The following is a 19,123-nucleotide window of genomic DNA, read 5'->3' as shown; positions in this document are numbered from 1 at the left end:
AGCCCACCTGCTCTAACTGCTGCTTGAAAGCTACACATCAAGCTCACAAAGTATTAACTAAGATGTGTCCCGGCCTCTGACCTCGATAGTATACACTTCTAAGAACCTGGAAGGCCAGGTGCAAATTTACAGTTGAGCTCCTGCACCACAATAGGGAAGGTGGGGAAAACCCCTCTGCACCCACCCCACGCTGCACCACGCCATGAGGACGCAGGCAGGCGTGGACATATGTGCGTGCACACACTGCACTGCATGCACACATGCGTGCATACATACCACATGCACACGTGCATACAGGTATGTCCGCCTTGTGCCTCCCAGTGGCCTCAGGAGCACCGACCATGGGAAGAGCAGCAGGGGACCCGGGAGTGGGGTCATGGCTCTGAGGGTCCAGCTGGAGACCCCTATGACAAACGTGACACACTCTCAGTTTAAGACACACTCTGGACAGGGTGTGGTGGTGCACGCCTGTAATTCCAGTACTGGGGAGGCTGAGGCAGGAGGATTGCTGAGAGTTTGAGGCCAACCTGGGCTACATATTGAATTCAAGATAGCCTGAACTACATAGTGAGTCCCTGTCTCAAAAAAAAAAAAAAAAAAAAAAAAGACTCACTCTGAATTCAGGGACACTGAGATGTGCAGCTTCTATTGCTGTCTGAGTCTGGAGCATGAAGCTCTGAAGGTGCTACTGCACCGAATCTGTACATCTACTGGGGCGGCATCAGTGACATTAGCAATGTGCAGTCTCCACAGTGTTACATCTTCCAGCCTGAGAACATATGACGCTAGGTTTTCCTTTCCTTGGGTCTTTAATTCCTTTCCATGATGGCTTGTAATTTCCCACATAACGTCTCACCCTTCTTTCCCAAGCGCTTTTATATCTGTCCTCTCCTTTGAGTATCAAAGGCCCCTGTGAGGGTGGCCTGCTGCCACTATGCACCACACTTCACAGACCCAAAACTCTGGGGTTCAGTGGGGTTTGAAACCTCAGCTAGTAAGTGGCAGCACTGGAAACCGAGCCCTCATCCCCTCCAAATTCCACCTCAGCCTGGCACTCCTCCCTGTTCTGGGCTCTATCCCCCTCTGCCTCAGGAAGGAAGCTCAGGAACTCAGCAGGTACTGGTGACAGTGATGGTGATGGTGTGGCAGGCACCCCAGGACCAACACCCACAGAAAAGTAAATGCAACCCCTCCCCTCAGAACTCCCCAGAAGAGTGGTATTAACCCCACAAACGCACCCTGGGCCTGGGGTGCCTGCCCAGCTGGGAAAGAGAAGCCTGAGTCACAGGGCAGAGGCAGAGGTGAAGGGAAGAGCAAGTCCAGGCTGTGCGGGACAGAGAAGGAGGCGACTGACCACCAAGTGTTGTCATGAGGTGAGATCAAGAACACAGTGAACGCTGCTGCTGAGCGCCTTGCAGCAGAAAGGCAGCTTGTAAAGCATGCTGCCGTGTCCTCATCCACCTTAGTCACTGCAGCACCATGTGACTTCTGGCTCTTCCCCAAAGTCAAAGTGACCATGAGAGGGAAATTTCTGAACCCATTTAGGATATGGAGGCAGCCAGGACAGAGCAGCTAAAGACCCTCAGGAAAGAGGACTCCAGAGCTGCTGCAGGGAGCGGCAAGGACGATGGGATGAGTGTGCTCAAAGCAAGAGGAGGACTGTGAGGGGATTCACGGCAATGCATCTTTTACTGCAATACATTTTAATTTAAACATTGACTAAACTGTGATCACACCTCATAGAACACAAGCACGGGTGGACGGTGTTAGGGACTTTTGGTGGTGGGCGCAGGCCACCTGTTCAGGGGGCGGCTGCGGTGCTCTGATGCGCCCACCCTTCCCGTCAGGCTCCATCTCCCCAGCCTCATCCTGGAACACCTGTCCATGCTGGTTGTGTCTGACACCCACGTCCCGGCTACGATGAGGCTGCTTACCCTGCTTTGCAGGCGGGGAGCGTGAAGTTAGATGGCGACCGTGTGAAAGGGATCCATACTCAGCCCCGCGCCGTTTCCTTGGCTGGGAAGGAGCAGCAGAAACTCCCTGGGGTGAAAGACACTTGGCCAGGCCTCTTGGGTGGAGCCCTGGCTCCCCTGCTCCCTTAGCACTGAGGGAAGGAATTAAATAAGTAAATGAAATGGCGCGCCATGCCCTTGGACTGCTGGGGAGGTCCCGGCTCTGTGGTGCCCCGGGCCAGCTGCTTTGGGCTGGTTAACTGTCTTCTCTGGGCACACGACTCCCTTCCTAGGGGGATGACAACAGCACCACCCCCCGGGCTGACAGGACCAGTGGGGCGCCAGGGTCCCAGTTGCCCTGGGTGCCCGTTCAGGTTATGTTACCTGAGAGTTTGTTTCAGGCCCCGGTGGCTGCGCTGGGCTGGGGTTGTTGAGAAAGAATCAGCTCCTGCTCAGAGCGCCCAGAAAGCCTGTCCCGCGCCCTGTCCCCAAGCCAGCAGGGCCGGCAGGGTGGGGCAGGATTTCCCTCTCCCCACAGCCTCGGGCACGTCCTGAACCCGGGTAAGAGTAGCTGGTTGTGTCCCGGGATGCTGTGGAAATCCTGTCCTCCCTGGCAAGCCAAGGGCCTTGATGCTCCACTTTATTTTTCTTTAATTTTTTTTCCGCAGTACTGAGGATTAAACTTACGGCCTTCACACTGAGCTGTATCCCCAGTCCTTCTTCAAAATTCTTTTTCTTTTGAGGCAGGCTCTCTCACTAAGTGGCTAAATGGCCCAGGCTGGGCATAATTTGCGATCCTCCTGCCTCAGCCTCCCAAACGCTGGGGTTATAGGCATGCACTACCTTGCCCTCGGGTGGATGGATTTTTGTAGCTGCGGAAATAGTTGCTCAAATGAAACTTTAAAGTTGGTCAACACTCTGCTCTTTCTCCACACGGGAAGGGACAGAGACAGAGGGGGCTGAGCTGGTGGCCCTGTCCTCCCTGCAGCAGCAGCCTGGCTCCATCACATCTCGGGCTCCCCGTCACCGTCAGCCCCTGGTCCTCTCCCCTGCAGGCCTGGTCCCCCTCAACCTCAGGACCCTGTGGGCTGCGCTGTGGTGCCCCTGGGACCGCACGCCCACAGAAGGGCCACCACTCATGGTGGATGACGGCAGGGAGCTCTGGGCCTGGGCCAGCCCAGAGGAGCTAGGATAGGGGCTGTTGTTTAAAAGAAATGAGGTGTCATCCCAGCACTCTGGGAGGCAGAGATGGGAGGACTGCAAATCCAAGCACAGCCTGGGCAACTTGGTAACTTAGCAACCCTGTCTCAAAATAAGAAAAACTTAAAAAAAAAAAAAAAAAAAAGGGCTGGTAGCAAGCAGAAACACCAAACGACACCCAGGATTTGGAGGCAGATTTATTTACATCGTTGGGCACTGATCAGGATCATTCCCAGAATATCAGTCCCTGATCTCTGGCGGTTCCAGCGCTTGTATGGGATAAGCAAGCAGGAGGTAGAGAGGCAGGCTGGCTTGTCTATTGGGTACTGCACTCGATCTCAGCCAAAGGCTGAGAAGCAATGGCTTGTCAGTTGGGGATTGGTTTATACAAGGTGCATCATAGTGACCAGCTGTTTCACAGAGACAGAAGCAACAGGAACTGGAATAGGAACTATTACCCAAGCAACTAACAAACTGAAGTATACTGGCTCCGGGGGCATCTTCTGTTACAGTTCAGTGTGAAGATACTGGGTTCAACCCTAAGTACTGCGAAAACAAAACCTTATTCCAGGGCTGGGCCATCAGGTCCCAGAAGGAAGAGCAGGAGGAGGAGGAAGAGGGGGAGGAGGGAGAGGAGCCTCAGCACACATCTGTGATTGCAGGAAACTCTGGCCAGCTTCTTGGTGGCTTCCAAAGCACGAAGAACCAACTGTTTCTGCCTGTTTGCAGCCCAGTTTCTGACATTACCTTGGCAACGGCTGTCAATAGGAGCCTCGAGGGACCTGGTGACCGTGTGAAGGGTAGGCAGGGTGACCCTCCCCAGGCCAATGCAGGGGGCTGGCGCTTTCCACTGAGAACTGTTTATTTAGAATCCAAGGGAGGCCGGGCAAGGATGAGGGGATGAGAGGAGGATCAGAGGGGATTAGAAGCAATGTAGCTTTTATTGTAATGAAATTTTTAATGTTCACTGTATTTTTTTATCATACCTCATATACTTTCCCTGTGCATGACTGAAGACCAGCTGTCACTCCCCAGCCACAGGCACCCTGGAGTGACTGAGGCTTCTGTTCCCACCACAGGGCTGATCCAGGTGAAGTCTGCAACACAGGCTCCAGATCCAGAGGTATGAAGTCAGCACACCTGCATATTTATCCATTACGCAAAGACAGGCAGGGAGCTGGATATGGTGGTGCATGCCTGTCGTTTCAGTACTCAGGAGGCTGAGGCAGGAGGATCACTGGGAGTTGAGGCCAGCCTGGGCTACATAGTGAGTTCAAGGTCAGCTTGAACTACGTAGCGAGACTGTGTCTCTAAATAAATACATAAAATCTTTTAAAAGTCTCCTGTGTATAGACTGGAAGCTTTGGAAGGTGATGGATCATGGGGCACTGTATTCATCAGTGGATTCATCATGGATGAGTTCGTGGCTGAATGTGCTGTAGGAGGCGGGGTCTGGTTGGAGGAGGTCACTGGGGTGTGACCTGGAAGGATGCGTTCTTGTCCCTGGCTCCTTGGCTCCTCCCTTCTCTCTCTGCTTCCTGGCCACCATGGAGTGAGCAGCTTCCCTCCCCACACCCTTCTGCCATGAGGTTTCTCTCTTAGAGCAGCTTACCATGGACTGCACCTCTGAAACTGTGAACCATATTGGGAAAACCCTTTTCTACTTTAAGTTGTGCATGCCAGGCATTTTGGTTATAGCAGGGAAAGGCAGTTTCCCTGTCTGGGCTCAAAGAGATCATTATCCTTTTCCTTCCCTCCTTCCCTCTCTCCTTTCCATCCTTCATCTTAGTTTTTGGAGCCAGAGTCTTGCTATGAAGTCCAAGCTGGCCTTGAACTCACTATGTAGCCCAGGCTGGCTTTAAACTCTTGGTGATCCTCCTGCCTCAGCCTCCTGAGGGCTAGGATTACAGGTATCAGCCACAATACCTGGCTTCTTCTCATACCTGTTGGCACTGTGGCTCTCTCCCTCTCTGTCCCCAAGGGCTGGATGTTTCCATTGGCTGTCAGCCCCCTGTGTACCAGGTCTGGGGACTGAGACTGGGGAGCAGGAAGGTGCAGAATTCTCTCCCCACTTCTGGCCAGTAGTGTCACTACCGCGGGGCGCCCAGTAAGAAAGGCAGTAGGAAACGTGGGGGACCTCCTAGGCCATGTAGGGATGGCAGTGTGCTGGGGAGGACCACGTGACAGGGCACAGGCTGGCCCAAGGGCAAGGGAGTGGGTGACCAGCCCCTGGTCCTCCCATCACTGGCCACTTACAAGACATCTAGAAAGAAGAGGAGCAATGTTTTCTATTTTTGATGAGGCACTGGTGAAATGGAGGCTTTTCAATTATTAACATCCAGAAATAAATGATTTATTCAGGTCAGATGTAAAATCACCGTTCATTTTAGGAATGTCCGTTCCCCCATGCACTGTCACCAATTTGCCGATCTGCTGGAAGCCATTTGTCCCCTTTGGGCCTCAGTGCTGCCCTCTGTCAAATGGGACCAGGGCCCTTGGGACTCCTGCAGAGAGCTTCTTCCAGGAAGCTTTCTCAGCAACCCCGACATAGGTGTAGCTCTTTTTCCTCCACATGGCCACCCTTTAGACACTTGTCTCCCCACCAGACCAGGAGCTCTTCCAGTTTAGAACTAAATTAGATGAATTTCTGCATCTCTAGGTAGGGTCCTAGTAAGCGTTTGTTGAATGACTGTGTGAGTGAGTGAGTGTATGAAAGAGGTGGCTCTCTTTATCCTATGGGGAGCAGGTTGTTGGTGGCGTAAGGGCATGACCCCAGGAAACCTCCCATTTGAGTGGCCCTACATTCCCCCGTTTTTCTAAGACTGCTCCCCCTTGAGGACACAGCCAGGGATGGAAGATTGTGTTGCCATGGCAATAGATTCTTTCTGCCAGAGCTAACGTCTCCACCCAGGCCTCAGGAGGTGCCAGTCCGTGTGGCGGGTACCGTGTCTCCTCCCACACCAGCCGCCCTACTTACAGCGCCCCTGGTGAGCCTGTCGCCTCCTCCACGGCTCTCTTCCCAACCTGCTCCATCAGCACCAGAAGTCGAGCCAGAGCAGACAGCCACCTGGAGCCTGGGGTCAGAGGTCTCAGGACAAAGCTCAGAGAGGCCGCGGGGCTTTCTCCAGCACACAGCCAGTGAGAGGCAGAGGCGGGATTTGAGCTCTGGTCTCAGGGACTGGTCTGGCCTCAGCTCCACGGCCCGGAAGCAGACCCACAGTGTGTGCGCAGGTACTGAAGGCCAGAGTGCTGGTTGGTGGACAGCAGCGCTTACTCCACCCCCAAGACCTGCAGAGGGCTTGTATAGGGGGCACGTGCCTGTCATCCCAGCACTCTGGAGGCTGAGGCAGGAGGATCACCTGGAGTTCAAGGCCAACCTGATCTAACAAAACAAACAAACAGGCCCTCAGATGGGAATGGTACTTAAACAGGTTTCATAGCTTCAGCCAAGCTCATACCGGTGGCCCCACGGGGTTGGTGTCAGGGCCCTAGGCAGGGACACCACTATCTGTCTGTCCCTGGGTCACAGTGATCACCACCTTACAGGAGGCTGTGGAGGGCAGAAGAGGCCAGGAGGAAGGATGCAGGCAGGAGGCAGCCCAGGGCGGGCAGGGAGCAGGTTGGCCGTGGTGCAGGACAGTCGGGCCCTGGACAGACCACTGCTGCCTGCTCTTTCCTGTAAGTGAAGAGACACGAGCCGTGTATGACCTATAGAGCAGGCTCAGCTCGGTGACCGAAAGCAGGGACTTAGGGCCCGCCCCCCCTCCTTACCACCTCCAACAGGACAGCATGCACCGGGAGCCTGGGGACACATGGACAGCAGGGTCACAACGTGCTGATCTGACGTCACAGGGGATTGAATCCCAGCTCCCAGCTCCACTCTGACCCTATGACTTTGAACCCGCAGAATTTGTCTTTGTTTGTTGAGACAGGGTCTTACTATGCAGTCCAGGATGGGCTTGAACTTACTATGTAGCCCAGACTGGTCTCAAACTCATAGCAATCCTCCTGCCTCAGCCTCCTGAGTGCTGGATGACAGGTGTAAGCCACCCAGCCAACTTGCACACTGATATTTTTAAGTGTTCAGACAATTTTCACAGCAGCTCCAGAGTGGATTTGTTTTGAATCATTGAATTTCCTCAGCAGCTTTGAGGTGAGTAGGTCAGGGTTCTTCCATCTATTTCTCAGACATGAAGACTAAGGTTCAGGAATGCTGAACAAGCTTCTCACAGTGCCAGCGTGAGTGAGCAGGGATTGGCACCCTGATCCTGGGTGACTTCCACCCTACCTGAGGGACCATGAAAGCAAGAAGGAAGGAGAGGGGGAGGCGGGAGAAAGAGGCCCTTTCGTCCGTCTTTGGCCAACCCAGCATCGCTAACAGGCTCCCGCCACCAGAGCCCTGGCCCTGTCACCACAGAGCACTCGGCCCCTTCCACTCCCGCCCTGAGCTCTGTGGGTCTGTGCTGCTCCGCCCACTCTGCTTCCCGGGGCAGCAGCACAGCCTCTCATCTCCATGGCAACGCCTGCTGCCTGCTGGGTGGGACCACAGTGTTCATCAAGCTGGGGCCTGGTCTCTCTCTCCAGCCGCCCATTTGGGGGAGGGGGACACCCACACACCTGCTCTGGCCGAGGTCCGTGCCCTGGGGGACAGTGCATGGATGTGCACACGTGGACGTGTGCGCCTCAGCACAAGCACTCAAAGCACCGACATCACATCGGAGTCCCCAGGGGTCTGGGAGGGTCTGTGGGGCTGGGGACCCCCCACAGTGACAGGGTGGGGGTCGCGTTGCAGTTGTATCTGTTGTATCTGTGCTTGCGTCTCTCTGGGTGCATGTGTCCATCTGTCAGTCTGTCCTTTGCATCTCAAGCCCAGAGGCAGCTGTGACCTCCAGTGTGGTTGGAGGTGCAAGGACTCCAGCTCTTTCATCCACTTCAACAACACCAAAGCGGCCGGGCGCCAGCAAGCCGTCCTGGGAAAGTCAGGGCCTGCAGTGGCCGGAAGGGGTGACTGTGTCGTCTTCGCTGTTCTGTGGCCCACCGTGAGCAGTGAACCCCAGGCCACGACAAGCTCCACTGTGACTTGTGCCACCCTCATTGCATTTTCCTGCCCAGCAGAAAGGGGCCGGGGCCGGGACACGGAGAGGAGGAGTTCGTGATGGCCTAGGAACGGTGGCTGTGCGACTCTGGCGGGACAGTGTCCCCGCTCATGCTTCCCTACGAAGTGTCCAGCTCTGTTGTCCCCATCCAAGGACAACCGGCTCAATGCTAACTCTCCCGAGACAGCCCACCCACCAGATGCCTATGCCTGTCCCCAGCCTTAAGAAGAGAAAGAGAGCTCTCTCGGTGCCACCAGAACTGCCGTGGGGACAGGGCTCAGCCATCTGGCCCGCAGCCTCTGCCACTCCCGCTTGCTCCGGGCACGGGCTGCGTGCTGAGGCCAGCAGGGGGTGCCTGTGACGAAGGCCTGCTCCACAGGGAGGGCCGGAAGGAGGAAGGCGTCAGAGGGAAGAGGAAGACGAAGACAAAGCCAAGGCCACCCCGGCTGCCAAACAGGGGTGCTGAGTCCAGGTCTTCACTGGGGGTCAGGCAAGGCCCAGGCTTGGGGACCATGGAGGAGCCGGGCCAGGGTCCTGGAGGTAGGAAAGGGTAGGGAAGGGCCTCAGAGCCCAGCTGTCCTGTGTGACAGGTGGAAGACAAAGGGCGAATTAGAGCTGGGTGTGGTGGTGCACACCTGTCTTCTCAGCACGTGGGAAGCTGAGGCAGGAGGATCACAGGGAGTTCAAGACCAGTCTAAACTCCATGGTGAGACCCTGTCTCAGAAATGAAACAAAACCAAAGGAACTAGTCCTGCCCAACTCCTAGCAAAACCAGCAGTGTCAGGAGGACCTCAAAGCGCTGAGCAGGAGGGAGGATCCTGCCCTAGTGGGTGGGGGAGCCACAAGGCAGGAAGGGTGGAGGAGGAAGGTGCGGCTTGTGGGGTGTTGGCCAAAGGTCACAGTAAGCGAAGGGCTGGAGCTGCAGGTGGCTGGGACTCCCACACAGAGCCCAGGTTTCTCAGACCACCCTGAGCAGTCAGGTCACCGGGGCTTTCATCTTTTCATTCGTATTTTTATTCTGGGACAGGGTCTCACTAAGTCACTAAGTTGCTCAAGATGGCTTTGAACTTGCAACCCTACTGCTTCAGCCTCTCAGCTGGGATGAAAGGCTTGTGCCACTGTGCTCAGCTGCAGACGCGAGTCTGGAGAGGGTGGGTGGGAGGCTCTGTGTTCTAACTCGCTCTGGGGTCGTGGAAGCCCTGGGTGCAGGGCCACGCTGTGAGCCACCAGAGGACAGAGCTGCCGGGCTGTGTGTCTAACTTGCACCTGGTGGTGAGCAGGGGATTTATCACCTGCTGGGCCTCAGCCCCACTGTAGAACCGAGTAATAGCAGCACACACTGGGAGGCCGGTCGAGAAAATGAAGGTGTTGTTGCCTGGGAATCAGGAACCTGAGCACTGGATAAACCTGTACTGGTTCTAAAATGCTACGCTGAGACCACGAGTTCTTTGGTGGAGGAAAATGGGCTGCTGTGGGCACAACCCAAGTCCAGTCTCAGAGAATTTATGCGGACAGGGCTAGGAGCAAGTGGGAAGTGGAGCCTTCATGTGACACGGAGATGTGCACCCCTCTGGCCCCATGGACACATGATGTGCTGAACAGGCTGGTCCCCGTCTCTCCCCATGCTGGGTGCCCTTGTGTAGTGGACAACCTGTACAACTGTATGTGGTATCCTTGACCAAATACCACATTATCCTCTCAGAAAATGGGGAAATGCCTGTTCCATGCATAAAGTAGGGCTCTTTCATGCAGGCTCTTGCAAGGGTGGTGGGTGTAGCAATGGCCCAGTTAGCAGGTCCTTCCTGTGTGCTCCCCTCACTCCCTTCCCACCAGCACTCTAGGCCTCCAAGATGGTATTTGGACTGAACTGAATTTATTCAGCAGGTAGGACATGGGCCACATTTGCTGGGTGGAGTCTTGAAATCCTTTCATCCTCGGAATCCTCTGTCCTTCTGAAGGTATGCAGCACAGCAAAACCCCAAATACAAGCTGTCCTTCCCACCCTCCCTGACCCACTGAAGAGCCTGCTGGAGACACCAGGGGTCCTCGCCTCCCAGGATGGCCTCAGCTGCGCTTCACCAGGGATTCACCAGCTTTCTGGGAGCATCCCAGCTTCCTCTCAATAGCTTACCTCTGAGGGACACAGTTCCAGAAGCCCATTCTTTTGTCCTTGGCAGTAATAACCCAACTCCCAGGACACCAAATGGAAAACTAGCCTCAATTTCCAGACCTCAGAGCGGAGCAGGATGGTGCACACCTGTAATCCATGCACTCGGGGGGCTGAGGCAGGAGGATCACTGCAAGTTTGAGGACAGCCTGGGCTATAGGGTGAGACCCTGTTGAAAAAAAAATCCAGGTAGGGGAGGGGCCTGTGCTGGTAAACTACACTCTGCATCTCCAACATGTGGGAGCCCCCAAAAGTGCTCTCCAGGGAGAGTTAAGCCAGGCTCCCCAAAAAGAACCAGTGAAGAGTTGCATTCAGGCCTGCTCACAAGATGCGCGCTGCCTGTCACAGACTTTCCTTGACCTGGAAAGCTGGGGTTCCTGTGTCACCAATGGCCGCTTGCCTGGCCACGGAAGTCTGGCTGAGCTGCCGCAGGCTGTGCTCAGAGTATGGGGTGCACACGGAGGTAACAAGCGCGGGGCTGGACTCTGGCTCCAGGCTGAACTCATTGTCCAGGGAATAGGGAAGATGGAGCCATGGAGAAGTCCCTGGGAATGGGCCGGACAAGGGGTGGGCTCCACTCAGCCCCTGGGCTCAGCCCTTGGGCAGCCCCTCCCCAAGCCCAAGGCTCGCACCCAGGCAGGAGATTCCGCACATTTCTGCTAATCGATAACTGCCCAGCAAATGCCTGCTTGTTCTCTGGTTTTCCTCCGCTTACTCTTTGTTCTTCAGTGGTGCCAGTGCTGAGGGTGGAACACAGGGCTGCCCCACCAAGCCGCATCCCAGGCCCTTTTTATTTTTGGAGTCAGGGCCTTGATAAGTGGTCCAGTGACATGAGCAGTCTTAGGCAAAGTCTCTGGACATGAGCAAAATGCAGATAAACTTTCTGCCAAGCCATAACACACATCATCTGGAGTCCAACAACCAATGCAGTCCTTCTTCCCAGCAGAAACCTCCCAAACCTGGTCTTTACCGGCAAGATTTCTATCAGCTTTCTGGTCTTCTGTGCTCTGACCAGAATCTCCCAGACGGAACAGCCGAAGGTGTTCTAGTGCTTCTCTTTCAGGCAACAACTCCAAACCTTTCCAAACACTTCCCACAAGCCACTTCCAAAGGCTCTTGAACCACATGGTCAGATATAGTCACAGCAATGACCCCACTCCTGGTACCAAATTCTGTCTTGGTTACTTTTCTCTCGTTGCTGGGACAAAATATCTGATGCCCAAAATTAAGGAAGGAAAGGTTTATTTCACTTACAGTTTGTGGAGGTTTCAGTCCATACTTGGCAGGTTACAAGGTAGAGTGGCACATGGCAGAGGGCTACAGCTCATGGCAGCAGAACACAGCAAAAACAACAAAAACAAAAACGAGGAATCGCAGCAAGCAGCCTCTTCCTCTCCCTTACATATGCAAACTATCCACCCCAGGGCGGGTGTAGCTCCCACACCCATTATCAGTCAAACTCTAAAAGCCTGCCCCATGGCAGTGTGAGGCTTTGGGGGGACACCCAGACACAAACCATAACAGATAACAACCAGGATTCAGTGCTTGGAGGAAGTGAAAGATACCAGAACATTTTCCAGCTCAGAATCTTCCCGAGGGTGAGAAAGATGAGTCCCCATGGGGTTCACGTGCTACTGGGGCAGGGGCTGTACAAGAGCACGTGGGTCCTTCTGCCCAATTTTGCTGTGAACCTGAAACTGCTCTTAAAAGAAAAAAAGCTGGGCATGGTGGTGTGCATATGTCATCCCAGCACTCTGGCAGGCAGAGGCAGGGGGACTGTACACTCTAGCTCAGCTGGGCAACTTAGCAAGAAAATGGTGACCACTCTTCTGGATGAGGCTATCAAGGAAAGCTTCCTGGAAGAAGAGGCACTGGGCCAGGCTCTGAAGGCTGGGTAGCTTGGTGGCACCCTCAGCAGTGCTGGCTGTGTTAGTCGCAGCTTCCTGAGGTTTGGGGGTGTTGGGATATTCATAAGGGGCCCAGACTTGTCCTTTGCTACACCAGGGAGGTTTCTCTGCCACCTCTTCAGAGGGGCACCCAGCCCACTGTCCTCCTGGCCAAGAGGCCTGAGGGTAGCAGCAAAACTGCCTTGGGGGGACGGGAGACCAAGCTGTCCCAGTCCCTCTTTGGGTGGGGACCCAGGGAAAATTACAGGGAAACGAGGAGAGGTGACAGCTCTGCTGAAGCACAGCCACCCCCACGCAGGAGAGGCGGGCACTTCTCATCTGCCACACTCACTGCCATGCGGATGTGGCCCTCCGCCTGCGGGTGTCCCCATATCCAGTGGTGTAGCGTTTGGGGAGTCCCTGAAGGAATCAGTGCCTGCATCCTGCCAGGCCCAGATAGGTGCCACCGCCTGCTCTTCCTCTTGCCTTCCTCCTCCTCTCTGTGGTGGAGGCTGTTAGCATTGCCCTTTCACAGATCGCAAACCCGCAGGTCTCCAGAAGTTGCTGGGACTCTGGAGGTGGCGATGCCCTTTGGTGGAGATCTACTTGGCTGAAACAGGACTTGGTGCTGATGCTGGGCACCCTATTTCGTGGTCACCGAGCCCCTGGCAGCTGCAGCTGTATTGTGACTCTGACTCCCTCTCCCCAAGCCAGGGCTCCTGAGGAGACGGATCCACACCCTAGGGTCCTGTACGTGAGCACCACGGCTGAAGTAAGGGGCCAGGGCACAGCCACGTGGCTGGACCAGCTGGGCACGACCTGCTAATTAACCATGGGCCCAGAATAGAAGCATCAGAGCCTGACTGGGATTGCACCAAGCCCTGCACTGGTACAATCTTCTGACGTGAGGACACCTCGAGCCTGGCACCTGATAGCAGTCTTCTGACACAGGAAAGGCTGAATGCCCATCCTGTCATCTAGCCTCTGATGCTAGTCTTCTAGCACCAGATCAAGTGGTACCGCCAGGATGGCCTATCAGAGAAGCTATAGAAAGACGGGAGTAATGCACTTTGGGGCTTACTGCCCTCCTGTTCTCGAAGCAATGTGTTCTGCTTGCAGGATGAATTTTCTGTTTCTTTCAAAGCACCCTTTTCTCCCTGAGCAATCCTCATGTACTTCTCTTTTTTCTTTTCATTTTTGCCCTATAATAGTAATCTTTCACACCTGCCAATTGTGCTGGCCAGTCCATTGATCAGGATGAATAAGAACCTGGAAGACATCGATGGTCCCCACCCCATCCGATAACTGGGGCCTCAGAGAACTTTGGCAGCTAAGCCCTGCAGAGGTACAAGATTCCTCCTGAGGATGTGACTGTGTTTGACCCTGTGGGATGGTGGGGCCTGAGCCCCAGCGCTGAGCACCCCTTACCTGGGAACTGGGCGATGCTGAGCCTGTGGGACTGGGGCGGGGAAGGGCTCACATACTTCTGGTGTTACTGGAGGAGCGCCCCGCGGGCCTTTTCTCCAGGTGCCTTGGGTCCCAAACAAAGAATTGGACTAGATGCACAACCAAGGCAGTGAAACAGTGTACTGAGGGTGAGGAAAGGGCTACACTCTGCGGAGTGAGCAGAGTGGCAAAAGGGCTCACAGCGCCAGGGGCCAAGGGGAAGGAAGTTCTTAGGGTCCAAAGTTCCCAGGTTATCTCTCTGTCCTGCAGATAAGGCAGTGGGAAGTCATTCCCTCAACACTCACTCCTGGTCAGCTCATGTATAATGTCCCGTCAGAAAATTCACTTGGCTTCCTATTACATGTAAATGAGGGATCATAAATAATGTCTTTTGATTGGCTATGTCCACATGCAAATGAAGGAAGGATTGAAAAGAATGTCTTGTGATTGGCCCTATGAATAGCACCAGATTCAAATAAAGCGTTGAAAATGGCAAGTTTTTGATTGGTCCAGTACAGCACAGATGTGATTGGCTCTTTGTATAGTAGTGGTTGTCACTCTATTAGAGTATCCACCTAGGCCTCCCTTGCCCTTTTGCCCTGGATAGTACTGTATCACTTCGGGCGCTGCCCACATCTGCTGTTCCTGACTGCCCCTGTGATCACAACCCAGCTCTTATGCTCACCCTAAGTGACTTTGGCTGCTACTGGCCGAAGGGGCTGGGAGGGCTCATTTCTACCGTAGTCCAAAGCCTCTGTTTCCCAGGGCTGGGATAATCCCCTTGTCACTCGCTGGGGGCTGGGGTGTGGACAGGTGTGTGTTTAACGGGTAGCAGCAAAGGTAAGCAACCCACGCCAGCTGTGGGGGGTATGTACCTTTCCTCCATGCTGTACCAGACAAGTTCAGAGCCGGTCACCCCTGCCCTGGACCAAGGGGATGACAGTATTTCCTGAGCCCATCTGCGGGCAGAGCATGGGATGGGCAGGCTCAGGAGCGAGGCTGAGGAAAATAAAACTTAGCTGCCTTTGCAAGCAGAGGGGGAGAAGTGTGAGGAGAGCAGGAGTGCAGGCTGGAGGGCCCAGAGTTCACCTCCAATCGTTTGATGTATACACTTTATTATTATTATTTTTTTTTTTGGTGAAATTGTAATAAAGTAACTTTTCTTTTTTTTTGAGACAAAGTCTTACTTTGTAGTTCAGGCTGGACTTGAGCTGGCTACATATCCCCAGCTGACCTCAAACCTGTGGCAGTCCTTCTGCCTCAGCCTCCTGAGTGCTGGGATCACCATCCCCAGCTCAGATACTATTAGGACACCAGTAGTATTGAAGTAGGGCCCACTCATAGAACTTCATTTCAGCTTAATTATTTCTTCAAAGGCCTTGTCTCCAAACACAGTCACATCCTGAGGTGCTATGTGCATGCTGGGAGGAGACACGATTCAGGTTGAAACAGACTTCTGTTGAAGTCTGAGTTGAAACAGAAGCTATTTCAATATTTCATATATGAGAGACTAACACAATTTGGAAAAAGTCAAATCTGTGACATCTTACAGATTTTATGCATTTCTTCTTTCTGGCTCTCATTTCATATTCAAATACAACTTTCTGGAAGTAGGAATGGTGGGCCGCTAGGTCACTGATAGAGCAGATTTGAACACAGAGGGCGAACACAGAAAATACGTGTTAAAGTTGGATCTTGAACGTCTCCGTAGCCCATGCTTTAAAGGTAGGGGCACAGCTGAATCTGTAACTTGCACTATGGGGCCACGCCTCTTTTTTCCCTTTGCCTCAAACATTTGGTCAGCTCCCGTCTGTGCCGGGCACTGTGTGAGATGCTGGGGACACAAAGGAGACCCAGGGGCCACAGTGCTGCCCTCCTGGGACAGGGGACAGACCACACGGGGTCACACTGCAAGGAGCTATGTCCACCTTCCTGTGGGACCAGGATCACTGGGGAAATGGGGCGACATGAGCTGGGTGGATGACAGGTAACGGATGGATGGAGTGAGTCCATTTCCGGCTCATGTGCTCTGCTGCTCAGAACAAATAAAATACAAAATGGGCTGGGGATATACCTCAGTGGCACAGCACCTGCTGCCTTGGCAAGCACAAGGTCCTTAGTTCGATTCCCAGTACAAATAAAATAAAACAGTGACAACTAATCGCCTTGGGCCTTGACCCAGCCTGGGATGCTGCTGTGGGAGTCTTGGTAATGACCTCTGTCTCCAAGGGCAGGGTGGGTACCAGAAATAATGTCCTGCTGGCCCATGTCCTTCCAGTTTGGACAAGTAGAGCCTCAGCCCAACAGAGGGGAATCTTGATTGCTCTGAGCCAATCCTGTTTCTTCAGTGATTTGTTTATGAATGAGCATGTGACTTCATCTGACTAATAGGGCATGAGGGGAAGTTTCTGGGAGAATTTGGGGAATGTTTCCAATACTTTTTTTTTTTTTTTTTGGTCTTTTTGAGACAGGGTCTTGCTATGCAGTTCAGGCTGGCCTGGAGCTCACTTTGTAGCCCAGGCTGATCTCGAACTCACAATGATCCTCCTGCCTCAGCCTTCCAAGTTCTGGGATTACAAGCATGCGCCACCACACCTGGCTTCCTTTACCATTAAAAGAGTAGCAAGGAGGGCTCTTTCTCATTTTCTGTGATGTGATACTTGGAGCTACTGCGGCCATATTGTGACATCAAGGCATAACACTAAACACAAAAGCGAAGAGGCCAGAGAGGGAAGAACAAAAAGATGAAAAGGACTAGAGTTCTGGTGACAGCCTTGAGCTGTTGAATTAATTGCCCTTGGGACATGTCTTGGTTACTTTTCTCTCATTGCTGAGACAAAATACCTGACACCCAGAATTAAGGAAGGAAAGGTTTATTTAGCTCACAGTCTGTGGAGGTTTCAGTCCATACTCAGGTGGCTCCAAAGCAGGGTGGCACATGGCAGAGGGCAACCTTTCATGGTGGTGGACGACAGCAAAAGCAACCAGAGCAAAAGGGAGGAGCAGCAGCTGGAAGAGCAAGCCTCTTTCCCTCCCTTACACTGTATGCAAACTACCTGCCCCAGGGCAAGTGTAGCACTCACACACATAATCCCAGCATTGGACCATGAATCAATCATAAACTCTAAAAGCCCACCCCATGACTGCATGAGGCTTTGAGGGGACATGCAGACACAAACCATAGCAGGACATCTTGTTATGTGTCCCTCCTTGGTGCTAGTATCACGGTACAGTGGTGGCCCAAGCAAAGGCTCTGGGACTAGGCTTTCAAATCCAAGCTCTATCACTTTGGACTTTTGGCATCTTTACCTTTCTCTTCTCAGCTTTCTCATCTGTGTTTTGTGGTTTGGTTTTGATATTTTGAGACAAGGTCTTGCTATATAATTTAGGCTGACTTTGAACTCACTATGGAGCCCAGGCTGGCCTCCTGCCTCAGCCTCCCAAGTGCTAGGATTATAGGCCGGTGTTCTCAAACTGAACAGCTATGTCCACACAGAGATGGTCCAGTGGGAAGTCCCTGGGCTCCGGCTCTCTGTCCCCAGGATCCCCTACTGCAGGAGAAAGGACAGGAATGAAAGGAGAGGGTGCAGAGGTGGGAATATACCAGAAAGAGTGAATGCGTTGGTGTGGCTGAAAGCTACAGGCAGCCAGAAGAGTAAGGAGAGACCACCCTGACAGTGCCCAGAGTGCCTCAGTGCGAGGACTGCTCTGCAGGTGGCACTAGAGACATGGCACCTGGAGCCAGCTGGGGTGCTTCAGAGGAAGGCCACTTTCCATCTATGTTCATTGGCTCAGGCTTCTCCAAGAAAACACCACAGAAGCTAGGTGTGGTGGTACATGCCTGTCATCCCAGCACAGTGAGAGGCTGAGGCAGGAGGATTGCAAGTTTGAACCCACCCTGGGCAATTTAGTGGCTTAGTAAGACCTTGTCTCAAAATTTAAAATAAAGGAATAAAGGACTGGGCATGGCGCTCAGTCCAAAGGCTATGAGTTCAATCTCCAGTACCACAAAAAATGAAAGGGGGTGGACAGGAAGGATGGGGAAGAAAGAGACAGACAGAGAGAGAGAGAGAGAGAGAGAGAGAGAGAGAGAGAGAGAGAGAGAGAGAAACAATACAAAAGAATAGGAGAAAGGGGAAGAAGAGTCAGGAAGTTGTTGGAAATCAGTATCTTTGGTTGCTCTGTCCTGGCTACCTCTATGTCCTGAATCGATTCAAAACCTTTTCCTCCATGGTCATTGTGACTTTGGGGAAGAGCCAGAAGTTGCACAATGCCAGATCCAGTGACTACGGTGGATGAAGACACAGTGTCATGTTTTTACAAGCTGCTTTCTGTTGGATAGTGTTTGGCAGCAACATTCATCATATTTTTTATCACCCCTGTTAAAGACCCTCAGGAAAGAGGACTCCAGAGCTGCTACAGAAAACAGCAAGTCATTCATCTCAGGGCTCTCTAGCCTGTTCCTCCAAGGACTCTCTAGGCTGTTCCTCCTAGTACTCTCTCATCCATTCAACTCAATATTCTCTAGGCTGCCCTCCCGATAACCTGTAGCCCTTTCCCCCAACACTCTGTAGCCTGTTCCTCCAAGTACTATCAAGCTTCACTTCACAGTATGCTCTCACTTTATTATAGGCAGCTAAGTTAAGCAGGAATTAATATACAGTCAGAGAGGGACTTGACTGTCAAGGAAGTCAGCGAGAAAGACATAAGAACTGTGGCCAGAGGTGACTTCTGGGAGGATGGTAGAATAGTGAACAGCAGAAAAACAGCCTCTCCCAGATTTGGCGTACAGATGCTGGAATATAGCAACATGAGGAAGAGAAAAATGAGGAAAATGGGTTCCCTGGACAGAGCAAGGATCTGAAGCAAGAACTGAAGCCCATGGGGAGAGCAAAGAGAGACTTGGAGGAAGAAGGAGGAGGTGGCAGGGGGCTTTTTCTCCCTGAGCCTGGACTCCCATGGGAGGGGCAGCATGAACCTGAAGATGCACAGAGACTGCTGGCAACTGCAGAGGCCGCCACTGAGAAATGCACCGGTGGAACAGAGCAGTGGATGCAGTGGCCTGCAGTAGCTAGGGAGTTGTTTGGGTTCCGACATCCCCTAGGAGAGGGATATTGGACAGTAACCACCTTGGAGAGGGGCCAGCTGAGCTTGGAACTCAGAGTAGCTGCAGGCTGGCTCCGACTAGCAGGTTCTGGTATCAGGGTGAGATGGAACCAAGTTCAAGTCAGCAGGAGGTCAAGCACGAGTTCAAGCTGGCAGGAGGCACTCAGAGTGTTGCAGGTTGAACAAGTCCAGTTCCAGCCTCACAGCCAGACACTAGCCTGAACTTTAGTGGAACTAAAGGTGCAGGCTGCTGGGATTATCCATTACCCC

General features: G+C 53.2%; 1 protein-coding gene across 1 annotated transcript in view; it reads left to right on the top strand.

Annotated features, from left to right (window-relative positions):
• The first annotated feature begins 2,786 nt into the window (after nt 1–2,786).
• LOC102025471 overlaps nt 2,787–19,123 on the top strand; it is a 22,239-nt gene continuing 5,902 nt past the window's right edge. Inside the window, exons 1-3 of the mRNA XM_013504336.1 lie at nt 2,787–2,806; nt 3,633–3,952; nt 4,232–4,275. Coding sequence (XP_013359790.1) covers nt 2,787–2,806; nt 3,633–3,952; nt 4,232–4,275 — 384 coding nt within the window. The remainder of the gene's footprint in view (nt 2,807–3,632; nt 3,953–4,231; nt 4,276–19,123) is intronic.

This window comes from Chinchilla lanigera, unplaced genomic scaffold (assembly GCF_000276665.1).
Source record: "Chinchilla lanigera isolate Chin_1 unplaced genomic scaffold, ChiLan1.0 scaffold00086, whole genome shotgun sequence".
Taxonomy (NCBI): domain Eukaryota; kingdom Metazoa; phylum Chordata; class Mammalia; order Rodentia; family Chinchillidae; genus Chinchilla; species Chinchilla lanigera.
The sequence above is the reverse complement of the archived record's forward strand: the minus strand, read 5'-3'. Positions and strand labels throughout refer to the sequence as shown.